This window comes from Ixodes scapularis, unplaced genomic scaffold (genome assembly GCF_016920785.2).
Source record: "Ixodes scapularis isolate PalLabHiFi unplaced genomic scaffold, ASM1692078v2 PGA_scaffold44__24_contigs__length_19508400, whole genome shotgun sequence".
NCBI classification, from domain to species: domain Eukaryota; kingdom Metazoa; phylum Arthropoda; class Arachnida; order Ixodida; family Ixodidae; genus Ixodes; species Ixodes scapularis.
In genome coordinates, this window is record NW_024609873.1 from 2,974,272 (window position 1) to 2,987,383 (window position 13,112).

The 13,112-nt window shown below is 49.7% G+C and overlaps 1 protein-coding gene across 1 annotated transcript in view; it reads right to left on the reverse strand.

Annotated features, from left to right (window-relative positions):
• Positions 1–6,924: 6,924 nt before the first annotated feature.
• The window catches only part of LOC121837511 (polycomb group protein Psc-like), a 94,559-nt gene continuing 88,371 nt past the window's right edge, over positions 6,925–13,112 (reverse strand). Inside the window, exons 10-11 of the mRNA XM_042293111.1 lie at positions 10,424–10,782; positions 6,925–8,499 (exon numbers count right to left, since the gene is read on the reverse strand). Coding sequence (XP_042149045.1) covers positions 7,413–8,499; positions 10,424–10,782 — 1,446 coding nt within the window. The 3' untranslated portion in view covers positions 6,925–7,412. The remainder of the gene's footprint in view (positions 8,500–10,423; positions 10,783–13,112) is intronic.

Genomic DNA, 13,112 nt, shown 5'->3' on the forward strand with positions numbered 1-13,112 from the left:
TTTGAGGGATGTATTTTCGCCCACAAAATTGTATTTAATTACAATTGTATTTGAAATACCCACGTTTTAGTATTTAAATACACACGTCAAATACATTACCCAATTTGTAATTAAATACAAATTCGAAATACACAAAGTATTTGAAATACCTATTTCAAATACTTGTATTTGAAATAGCTATTTCAAATACTTGTATTTAAAATACTGCCCATTCCTGATTATATGTATATAACGGCGCCGGTGAAATATATCGTCAATCTCCAGAAGAAGCGTCGCCATATTCACAGAGGAAAGAAAGCATCCAAGGTAGCAACGTCCCTCCCTTCATTAGTTGAGGAAGCGAATAAGGAAAACTTTGATTAAACGAGACCTTCTGAGGTAAGGCTGATTTGAGATTCGTAAGTGCGCCCACGTACGAGAGGAAAGGAGCTCGTGGAAGAAAAGGAGCCTTCCTGATTACGGGCGTTTGACGCTCTGCCCCCCAAAATAGCGCTTAAATTAAATAGGGGAATTTGTTTTTCTTTGTAGCATTTATATTAAAGAGACGCGTATTTTCTAGCAATAAAAACTATCATAGGAAATAATAATAGCATTGTGTAACCTTATTTAGGTCCACAATAACAACGCGAGGAAAGGCTGTCGCTCGCCGCAGCGAAGTACTCGTGCGTACCTGCAAGACGAGAGTACATCACTGCGAAAATATCTCAATATTTAATATTGCAACACATTATATTGGCGTCCGTTTTAAGCACAAACTGGAAAATGCGTTCTCCAAACCTTACTTAAAAAGAGTGTTGTGCCCGTTACCGAAAACAAGTAACGAAATAGCGTTACTCGTTAGTTTGGTAAAAATTAACGCGTTATTGAGCTACGTTACTTTTTTACAAACGTAACGATATACCGTGACCGTTACTTTAAAAAAAATAACGAATGTTACTTTTGTGTTTTAGTACATGTTTGGCAGCATGCGAACGGGGACTGCTGGAACACAACCAGCCAACCAACATCCCTCATCTTTACGCCGGTTTTAGTAACAGTCCGGTTCATACTATTACCTGAGACTGATTTACTTCACTATGTGGAACAGGACACCGGTTACCAGCACACTGGTTATAATCACTTGCTGCATCTTACCAGCAGCAGCTCTTAATTTTTCTATGAGAAAAACAAAACAAAAAACAAAAAAAAAAGGTTTTGAGTTTGTAAGTTCTCTTTTCCGGTTAGAAACTTTTTTTTTTATTTTGACCTTAGGCAAGTAAAGACTAATTAAGCGAAAGATCCTTATATGTACGAAAGTGGGTCAGGAACTTTGAGGCAGCGAGGGGGAGAGCGAGAGTAAACAATTCTACAAAGATTTTTCTTTTTGTAACTAGAGAAACGAGCAAATCGCTTCGCTACTATAGTCGGTTCCAAGTCAAGAAGGTAGGAGAAGCTCCTCCCACAAGCGTGATGCGCCGGTTTCAAATCCCTCCGCAGCCGAAAGAAGAGTTCACTAGAAACGCTCCTTGCTCCGCTTCAATGGATTCCAGTTTGTCTCCGATCCCACTTTTTGAGAAAGCGACCTTTGTATTCATCAGAGGGAGAACCGAGCCCCCGAAAGTCGTATTTGTTTCCATAGAGGGAAAAGAACTCTAATCTACCTGTCGTGGCCTCCAGAATGCTAAGTGAAGGTCAAAAGAAAAGCAAATATGTTGAAAAAGGCAAGACCCTCCTCGCGTGTTGGCCGCGACGTCACGGAAACGGTGGGACGCTATTGGATGCGGAGGTGGCGGAGGGATATATGATTCCCTTTGACGGGCATTTGCCGCTACCTTCTTGACCTGTAACTTACTATTGGGGAGGAGGACAGACCGTTACGCCCCAAGCGGTTAACTTATCAACTACACGGATGGGGACAACAAATACAATGACGCAGCGCTCGGCCGACATAACTGAACGCGGCGTCAGCGTTCGACTGGAGTTCGTGTTCTCCGGCGAGGGGGAGGAGGGGCTCTTTGGTTTCCACGACGGCCTGCATGAACAAGGCAGCATGCACGATCCCAGCTTAGCACAAAAGCCGAAGTGGGTCAAGCTCGCATTCTCAGAAGATAGATCCGGCACTTAACGTCGCTTCGTCGATTGTTAGTATTTTTTACATTAAACTGTGCCCCGCGCTCTATTGTAGAAGATGACATGGCCATGCTCATAAGGCCTGTTGGCATGTGTACAGGCCTTGTGTTGAGTAAACACCGAGCGTGGGGAAAACAAACGGGTCAGAGCGATCTCCTGCCCATACTGTTTTAAACGAATGTCTCTCTCTCTCCTCCCTCCTCTCCCCCCCTCCCCACCCCGCTGTCCACTTCTGCTGCACAAAGCGGAGGGGGAAGAGGAGGGAGGGGAGGGGGCTGTAACGCAGTCGTTCGTTCAAGCCTTGTAAGTGATGACACTGTGAAAAAGAAAAGAAAAGGAGGACGAACGGAATTAGCTGGTAGCCGAATGTTTTTTTTCGACTTCGAGAAGCGAGGTAGTGTCGCTTTTTAAGGAATGTCTTTTTTTGGTCATAAGTTTTTTTGTTTTTTTTTTAAGTTTACTGTGAGGGATGTTGGTTCCGTAGAGGGATAAGCTTGCGGAGGAGTTTGAGATGGATGGGTGAATAGATGAACTGCCAAGTGGAAAACCCACCGTTTTAGGAAATTGAAGGTTCAGAAGTCTTAGCAGCAAGATACGGCATTGCCATTGCGTGCTCGAGCGCAAGTAGTTGCCTCTTGAGCAGAGAAGCTAGATCCTCCATTGAGCTTAGCGACATAATTATTTAGTTCCCCTAACGTCCCCAGTTTTATAAACAAGATTGCTATTCCAAGCGCTAGATCAGGCGTCGTGACCTTTTCCCAAATACCTAATGTATTCCACCAGTTTTGGGTCAAAAGTAACGAGTAACGTAATTTGATAGCGGATACCCTAAAAAAAGTGACGGAAACACTTTCCTCGTTAGTCATTCAGAATACTAACGAGTACGTTACTGCGTTAGCAAAAAATGTAACACGTTACCAGTAACGTCGTTACTAGTAACGCGTTACCTCCAACACTGCCTAAAAACAACTTGCAAAAAGAAAAAAAAAACGCGCGCAGACGTTTTGTTTTATTTGGCGAGGATGAAAGTTTCTACTTTCTTGTGGCTTACACGTTGTGGGCTTTACTTTGCCCGATGAACATTTTCCATCTTTCCCTTCCCAGCAAGAACACGCTCTCCCGGGACGACTAGTGTGTCTGCATTATTTTCATTTTCTAGGGACAGCATTTTAGGCGAGATACAAAACGATCTAAAGCGATCTTTGGTGAAAATGATTTCTTTTTGGCGTAAAAGACAAATTTCTTATTGATTTCCACCCCCCCCCCCCCCCACCTCACCAAAAACAAAAATTAACAATTTGACGATGCATTTGATAGTATCACTCACTTTACCACTCTACATCCTGCGGTCGCACAAATTTATAGATCACCTCGGGAAAAAAAAAAGTTTATTCGGTCCCGCAGATATCCGCATTCGCAGGACCGGGCATCCGCATCCTATCCGCCAAATCTGATTCACAACCCTCGTCGAAGCCTGCGCTTTCTCTTACTTAGCCGCGACGCAGCAATATGTTAGATACACAGCAGATTGTTTCTCCGCTCCGATAATAAGCATACCGATGAGATGCATCGGGAAAGGTGCCGGCTAAGCGAGGAGTGTAGCTATGAAAACGACCTACTCAAACTCCCTATTCTGGTTGTGGTTTCGTGCAATATTTGCCAGACACATCGGTCCACTTCACGCATCGTGTTGTGTAGTCGGTTACACCTGTTTTCCTTTCGATTTGTCATCTGTGTATAGGTGGCACTGGGAGTTGGCGACAGCACTCTTAATCGTCTGTCCGCTGCAGCGAGACGCAACTGTTCCTTTGATTGGCGACCGTTTCGCCAGCTTGTGTTGCATGAAAGATGCTTTCGTTTTGAGTTGATCAAGCTTCTGATGACGTGGAACAAACTCTTTCGACCGCGGTTCTCCAGACCGATTTGAATTCTGTATTGATAAAGAAAAGAAAATCGGCTCTTTTCAGCTGTGCTACGCGTACACATCTGTCACAGCCGAGCAGTTTCTCAGCAGTGGCTCCCGTATAACTGTTTCCTCGCGGACTAGTAGTTGCCCTGAGAAAGAGGTATGGTTATCATCAGTAGGCTCCTCACGGAGTAGAACCAAGCGGCGAATCCGGAGCCCCTGATTGGCCTTTTTTTTTTTCTTCTTCAGAATGTCACAAATGCGCGCCCGCCGGCAAATAGACACGCTGTGGCGGCGGCTTTCTTCTGCTAGTCCACATGTTACCCGGCGCGGTAGAGAGAGGAGAGGAGAGAAGGCGTGACGCTTGGGTAAACAGCTGCCAGTGTTTCACGCGTACATGGGTGCCGCCTCGGAGACTTGCTTGCTCTCAACCCTTCGTATGTCGCGCGTCAACGCTGCTCGGTTTACTGTACTGTCAAGGGTCTTCTTATCTCAAGAAAAGCAAACCGAGCGCGAAAGGTTCACGGCCGTCTTCTGCTTGCGACAGAACGGCGCGTTCCAATGGGACATCAAGGTCCTGGATTTGCTGCATGTTTTTTTTTTCGTAAGGAAGTCCCAGTGTGCCTCCTGCATGGTCGGGGCATTTTAGTTTCAATTCACTGTCCACTTACTGAATGAAAATCCAATTGCATGTTTTACCACACGATCCGTTCGAGAGTGGGACTTCACGCGAAAAGCGTAACGCACGAACGTAACAAAAAATAAATCGCCCGCTTTATTCGTCAGATGCGAGTGAAATTGCGATAGCATTTACTTATGTTTTTCTCGACGAGCTGCACCTGCTATCGAAACAGCATGCAATGCGACATGAGGAGAAGGAATAGATCGATCTTACTAGGCGCCCATGACAAAATGCTGTATGAGGGGGAGTGGGGAAAGGTGGCCCCAGCAAAAGGGAAGGTTTCGGGGGGGGGGGGGGGGGGGGGGGGCAAGCCGCTCCCCTGGCTATGTGCCTCGCATTCCGGCATCTGCGGTGTAACGTAACTGGCTGATGAGATCGGTTTATGGCGAATGTACGACACCCTCAACTATGCGCCCCGCCCCTTCTTTGGAATCTTCTTCTTCATTTCCTGTTCTCTGTAATGCCACCGCACATACAACATGACAGTGAAATGGTACCGCGTCTGCTATATCAATACACAGTTCCTACAACACTGCGCAGCACCCTTTTTCAAGCATTTGAGGGGGAGAAGTGGGATCAGCGCCAGGTGCACCCCTCGTCGCTTGTTCTTACCTGGATTGTCAAGGACGAACAGGTGTAGACGAGGAACAACACCGATGGCTGGACAGGAAATTGTCCCTGTCCAGCCTGAGTCACTTTTTCATCGTACGAGTGCACACCAATACATGTGCGCGTATGATATTCTGGAATTAATGGGTCTTTATTCTCGGGGCAAATAAAGCAATCAGCGTTAAAGACCGTCTTCGCGACGCGCAGCTGACTACATGCATTCATTAAAGGTGCCCTGAGGACGTTTCTGGAATCGCCTAAATATATATCAATACCTCGCTCTGCAGGCTCTAAGTAAATCTATAAATCATAACGATGCGCGGCCAAATTCCCTATTAAAAAATTGCAGGGGCTTAGCTCGACTATGGCAGGATATACCTAGCGTGAGCTTAGGTTCAGCTGGTCATTCTTAGCTTTCCTGGTAGTCTAGGATTAGCTTGATTATCATGCTTACTGCTGTTTCAGACACACACACCCTATACGCATTATGTGACATGTATACATATATATATATTTTTTTTTTTTGCTCAACGTCTGGGCACAGACGCAAGCTGGGCACGCGGAGGCGCCAGTGCGTCTGCCGCGGCTATGACGTCACTCCTCTGGAATGCGCGCGACGGCGGCGGCTCCGGCGCGTCAGGTGTGCGCCGTGTGACGTCACTGCTCCTCGCGCATGCGCAGCACGGCTCTCCAGGAGCCACACGAAACTGCTCAATTTCGGCCAGTGTAGCTCATGCTACAAAAGGCAATTAAAGATCGAACACACCGAGGTCCTCTCCGGCAATGGGAGGATCACTGCTCCGGCAGCCGGGATATGCGACCAATGAACACGCGACATTTCATTGAGATTGTGAACGCAATATTTACAAAATGTGAATGTTTTTGTAGAGGGAACATAATGCTGTAATAATCGTGTCAAAAACATCGAACTGTTTTTCGCTGTTGCTTTTTTTTTTTTTTTTTGGGGAGGGGGGGGGGGGGTAGCGAAGTGTCTGGTCGTCAGCTCCCGAGCGCTCGCCCGCTGGGTTCTATCGTAGTATGGGGTGTATGGGCGACGAGCCGCGCGCACATTCGAGATATCACTCCCCGGTTACACCGGGTGGAGGCGCGAGAATCCTTTGCTTGCTATTGGCTGACAGCGGTCCTGGTTTCGGAACATGCTCCTCCATCGCCGGAGATGACCTCGCGGTGTGTTCTGTCTTTGATTGTTTTTTTTTTAATGGGGAAATGGACCGCGCATCGTAATGGTTTATGGATGTCTAGGGTTGATTCGAGTCCGCAGAATGAGTTATAGCCAGATTTAGGCGATCTCGGAGATCTCCTCAGGGCACCCTTATCTTCCGGAATTTTCTAGACACAGGATTAAAAGAAATAATTATACGCAGTGAGGTCTATGTAAACAATTCACAATACGTGCGTTGCTTGCTTTCGGAAGTTCTCGGTCTAACATGTGCGCATATTCGCAGTATTGCACAATCTTGATGCAGTGCAGTCACTAAACGTAAAGGCGCATTACTGTACTATTGGAGGGTAGGACTACGTTCCCAGAGCCGCACTTACGCAAAGAGCGCTCCCGCGTCTGCCCTTTGGCGAAGAGCAGTTTGCGAGAAGAGGAGAAAGAAATCTTCCCAAGAAGCAGACTTGAGGTTCACGAGGACCGTATTCCGAGGTAATCCAGGTGTGTGCACATATTCCTCGAGTTGAAGACACTCACGCAGCTTGACACGACTCGCGCGCACCAAGATTTGTGCCACCCACATACGCCGGAGGCCGCGCATGAAGCAGTCCTCCTCACGGGCTCGCATGGCGGCCGGGCCCCACGAGCCACGGGGAGCGAGCACAGCGTACACGACCGCCGGCAAACACAAGAGCACATCTGCCCGACCCACCAGGATGTATCCCAGCGGCAGGGAGTGCGTATCCAGATGTTTTCTCAGTGGCGCCAAGACGGCTTCCATTCACTCGCACGCACGAATCCCGCCAGCTGCACGTGCGCTCGCGGCAGAAGCAGGAGACACGCAAGGAGACTAGAAACAAGGCGCACACTACCACGAGTCACGCCGTCTCTTCGAGGGAAAGGGCGGCAAAGCGACGCGCCCTCACATATCACATCCTGTGGAAGCTGGCACCGGAAGCGCGCGGAGGCAGGTTCTTGATGACGATGCGCGGGTGAAAGGCGTCCGGGTCCGGGTTGATGCACGTCAGGTTGGCGCCCTTGAGGAAGCCCCTGCTGCTGCTCCGGTGGTGGTTGTGGTGGTGGTGGTGCTTCTGCGACAGGGGCGGAGACGTGGCGGCCTGGTTGACCGCCACGGCCGGCTTCTGGTACAGCGACACCGCGGGGGACGCCGCCGCCGCCCTGCGGTGCGGGGAGGGCGAGGCGGGTCCCTTGGCGATCCCCGGTGGGCACGCCGTGGGCAACACGAAGGGCGGCCTCCCGACAGGCCTGCGCACGGGCGCCGGCGCTGGCAGGCCCCGATGCGACACCGAGAGGTCAAGGGGTCGCGTGTCCTCTTGGCTTTTCGTCGCGCTCGGGGCAAGTGGAGGGGCGGCGGGAGGAGTCCTCGGGGTCTGCGGGTGGGCCCGGGGTGGAGACACGGGCGTCCCGGGACTGTCGGGCCTCGAGCCATTCTCGGCAAGACTCTGGCTTTGCTGGGCCGGCTCCGGGAGAGACGCGCGCTCGGGAACCAGCCTGCCGGGCGAAGCGGAGCGGGACACGCGGCGGCCGTCCGCGACATCGACCTCGGCGACGTCGGCGCCGTTTAGCCTCGCGTTCTTGGCCGGCGTCGCTCCGTCCGGTCGCTCCGGAGAGCGGCTCCGGGGACGCGGGGGCCTCTGGGCGTCCTGGCTGTCCGGGGGCCGTCCCTGGTGCCTGACGTGCTGCAGTAGCCGCTCGGCGTCCCGCTGCTCCTTGCGCCTGGACTTCCTGGATTGCGGGGAGCGGGGCGGGGACATGGCCAGCGCCACCGCCGGGGGCACCTCCTTCGTCTGGATGGTGATCTTGTTGCTACCCCTGTCCAGGGTGCTGATGGTGATCTTGGACAGGGCGGGGGGACTCACGGCGGGAGGCTCGGCCTCTTTCTGCCGCTGGTAGTGCGGCGGGGAGCACGACCGTACGGGGGCAGCGGCCTGGGCAATCCCTGTGGCAGCCGACCCCTCGGTCCCCGCCATGCGACAAGGAGTCCCCGGACAGGCGCTGGATCAACAAATAAAATTAGAATCCGGCGGAAACAAATAGATGAGACCGAGATTCGCATCTTAAAAAGTGAACTTCAAATATATCGCCTTTTATAGCGAAGCTGTTTATGGCTAGGGTTCCGTGGATTTTACGTGTGCGTGACCAAGAACTCTACGCTCGCACCGCCCGGACGCGCACGCCTTCCCCGTATAAAAGATTCAAAGTAAACAACCAAAATAAAGCGTTGACAAACGCGCGTGCAAGATATTTGTTTTAGGCTTTTGCTTTCGAACAGTTACTGCTGCAGACGCCGGTACGTGCGGCGCGTGGAACACCATCAACTGCATTCTCTTTGATGCTTGGGTAAGTCAGCAATAGGTCTATTCAATAAGTTATCACTAGGCACTATTTTCAACATCAGCAGACTCTCAGGTAGATAATAAAGGTTGCTCAAGGATTCGCTACTGCATGTGCGACCCGCGTCGGCCATGTATACGCTTTGTCGTCGTTCCAAGCACCCCCCCCCCCCCGGCTTTCGCGCCTAGTTTCCTTTCCTTCGGCTCTCCCGAAATGGCGGTCCCGTAGCGCGTGTCTACTTTCCGCCGGGTGGCGGTCCCGTCGCGCGTGTCTAGTCTCCTCCGGCTCCTCGGGGCGGGTCTCTGTCGAGTGCCAAACAGCTTGGCTGGTCATCCACCTTCAAAAAGTGGAATGGCTCAGGATTTTTTTGAAAGTACGGATTTATACTTCCAAACAATATATTACGTGCAATTTTTAGTTTGCTTTTGACCATACTGTCCTTTAAATTTTTTTCTTGTTGAAATTTTTTTATTTCCTCTAATATATAGTCTTTTTTCCGCTGCGGTAAATTGACTTCACAATAACGATTATGTACTTGTGAAATAGGTATTTGTTTAAGCTTTTTGTTCCTATATTATTGATGCCACAACATTGAATGTAAGAAAAGTTATCCAAAGAAGGTCAATTACAGTCAAAGAAGCCTGTTTCTGCACTTTTTACAAACATAACTAAAAGCAGCGACATATTTTGTTTCTTAACATTTGGCCCTATTAATGCAGTGTTAAAAGCTATGCAAAAACTTTTGTGTGTGTGTGTGTGTGTGTGTGTGTGTGTGCAGGGGGTATTTGAGCTTGGTGAAGATCCGAAGTGTGCGACCTGTGACGATCATTCACATCCCCATATCCGCCTTTGGCCCTTTAAAAGTAAAAAAATATAACGAAAAAAAAAAAGGTTTTCAGTTTTGTTTTTGTGAAGAATTTGTCCTGCGTATATATTTTCTTAAAAAGATTTCAAGCCATGATTCCATTTTCCTGCACGATTTAAACAAAATCGCCCTTTTGATCATTCATAAATGACGGAACAGTTAAACCAGCAATATAAAGAGGAGGAGGACCCCTGGATTGAAACGGGCATACAAATACATGTTTCGTCAGTCGGCACACAAAAGGCTGAACTCACCGCCACGTGACAAATTCCACGAGGGGACTACCACGCTCAACAACTCGTCTATAGTCCAACGCGATTGTCCAGAGACTTTGCATTCCGTAAAGTTTAAGCATGGACTGTTCAGATGAGAGAGCTCGAACACAGGGGCCTATGAAGGATGGCGACAAGGAAAAAAGAAACGGTTCGGAGAAGTGAGAATGTAAACACCAAACGGCATATGGTTGGGTGCAGGCTACATGCGGGTTGCATCGTCAATCAACCGTCCACGAACTCCACACTGATCCACGTGACCACGCCCTCTCTTCCTGCCAATGCACGGAGCCTGTTCAGGAGTCCGTGGGCCAACGGTCAATCGGCCCATCCGTCACGTAAACCTTGCCGCCCCCCCCCCCCCCCCCTTCCCCTCCCCTCCCGAGTTTCAGTTTACAGGGCCAATATCCAATCTGGGAGGTCCCAGGCTTCGGTTTCGGGCACCCACCCGTCCGGCGTCGTCGGTCGGAGCGTCTCGGCAGCGGGAACGACGGTCCGAACTGCAGCTTCCTCCTCCTCCTCCCCCTCCTGCCGGACGTCCCGCGCCACCACCGCGGGAGGTCCCGCTCCCGTCTCCGGACTCGCGACGCCCTGGGCAACGCCTTCCTCCACGCTGGCCGCCGCCAAACACTCCGGCACCGGTCGACAGGCCGGCGTCAGCTGTTCCCGGGGACGCTGTCGCTGCCCGCCCGGGTCCCCGCTGCAGCCCCTCGCGTCGACGTACGCCGCGTCCTCAGTCTTCTCCTTCGGGGTCGGCCGCTTTGCAGGGCGGGGGTACACTCGGAATGCGAGGCGGAGAGGAGAATCCTGCAAATTTTCGGATCCAGTCCCCCGCGGTTATGCATTGCGGCGGGTGAACGTTAGCCACCGGAGCGCGGACCGCCACCCCAAATTAAAGTGCGAACATTTCACATCTGGACCACCCGGGACTATAGGAAAAAAAAAAAGTGGACAGCACACACACAACAGGTTATCAGCTCGCCTGCACCTTCTCCGTTATTTTTATAATTGCGAATATTTGCAGGTTCCACGGGGTGAAGACCAGCCATTTGTTCTTGCATGGGAAACAGGGAATACAGATCCTATCGCATCTGTAGCCTACACTCTAAAACCGGTCCCTCATAAAAAACGCTGTCCCTCTGATTTTAGAGGGGACAACAATGCTTTCAGGGGGACAGCCCTTTTTAAGAGGGAAATTGAAAAATAAAATAGCAACATCTAGAGGGACACCAACATATTAAGAGAGACCAAGGAAACCGTTTCGTTAGTCCCTCTGAACAGGAAAGACAGACAAAAAGATTCACGCGTGTCCCTTCATATTAAGAGGGGACCGGTCCCTCTTAACTGGACCAATGTAGTTCGGTCAGGAGGAGGGGGGCAGGCGCACTAATCCACGGCAAAGAGTTCGGACGGTGCTAAGGCTTCGCGCCAATTCACGGAGAGCTGGAAACGGTCGTTGCCGGAGAGTCGCAAGCGTCATGCTGCTCGTTTGACTTCTTTCGGGTGAGTAATCCTGTCATATTGGCGCTTTTGTTTTGGGTGCATTGCGGGTGGGAATAACGAGCCATCAATATTTTCACGCTGGCTGTGAGATGCACGAGCTTTGCACGTAGAGTGAGAGTGTTCAGCTGTAGTCCGCGGACGCGGTCGCTTCCTGGATCTGCTCGTTCAGCTAGGACAAAGCGTCGCTAATCGTTTGCCCTGCCGTGAGCCGCAGGGCTGTCTTTCGCACAAAACACTTTTAGTGGGTTAGGGTGTCCCAATGTGTACGCGTCTGTCTTAAGCTGGTGATATCAGACCATTTTCTGTCCGACGCTTTTGTCTACTTTTTAATTTCGAACGCGCGATCGTTCTTCTCCCAGCTCGAGCTGCTAACTTTGGCAGTGCTACGCCGGCATTTTATTACCGGCAATTTCCTGGTATTTTATCCGTGAGCGTACACTGTCGGCATCGAGTACTACAAAGGATGGCATCACCCTCCCTAAGGCAAAGCCAACATAAAGGCACCCTAGCTGGGGCAGTCAGTGTTTGTAAGCTTGGCTCGCCGATTTCTTTCTCGGTGTGCACTCTAAATGCTTGAGGTTGACCGCTCGAGAGCGTTGATTGACAGAAACAATGTTGGCGATTTTGCGTTTGTTTGCCTTCACAATTCATTACAGCAATTTACACTGCAACGTTATGTTGTAGACATCGTTAGCGTTGCAGTGATTATGAACATTTTTTTCTCAAGTGGGCGGCGAGTAAAAACCCATAATGTATGTGTATGTTTGTGAAAAGGGCAGGGGGATTGGACGAGCACAAACAAAAAGAAGAAATAAAGGTTTTTTTTTCTTCGCGTGTTCGCGTTGCGTCGGCGTCGCGTCGTCTGGGGGAAGGGTGGCGGCCAGGGAGTACATTTTTTTTTTTGTATTTCTTTGGCGTATTGTTTTGTTCGTTATATTTTGACGGTCGTGCCGGCACAGCTACCGGTTTTTTGTTTTTTTTTTGGCGCCGACCATGTTTTTGTTTTTGGAGATTTTATTTATGATGTTTATTATGCTCTTTGTTTTCTGTAGCTGGCTGAATATTTTTTTTTTCGGTGTCGTCCATCCGCGAAAAATATATAAACAGAAGTTTGCTTTTTTTTTTTCTTTTCTTTCTTATGCGCTTTGGGGCTAGTGCGTTGACTGTGGGCGTTAAATGACTGACCGTTATTAACAATCTTGTTTTCAGAGTGAGGCAATGGCAACGAACGTTGACATGAAGGGAATCAGGCGGGGGTTCCGCTCGGATTGCTCGTGTAAAGAGCTCTACCGGGACCCTCTGCACGGTGGAACGCACCACCCTGAGTGGTGAGCCTACTGCGGCCACCCGCACACGGTTCACAACGAACTCGGTAATTATTTGCTTTTTGTATTCCGGTATGAAGGTAGGCTCTATTTACGTTCTGTTGGCATATGCACTGCTTCTGAAAAAAAAAAAAAAAAAAAAAAATGAATGGCTTGCGGCGAAATATTTACAGAAATGTAATTTTCTATTTGATTATGTTGCTTTCTAAAACATGCGCTAGATCACTTTTGCAGCTTCGAGCCGCAAATGCAATCCATGCTTTCCAAAGCACATGGGGCTTCTAAAGTTCATCTACTACTAAATGCGTT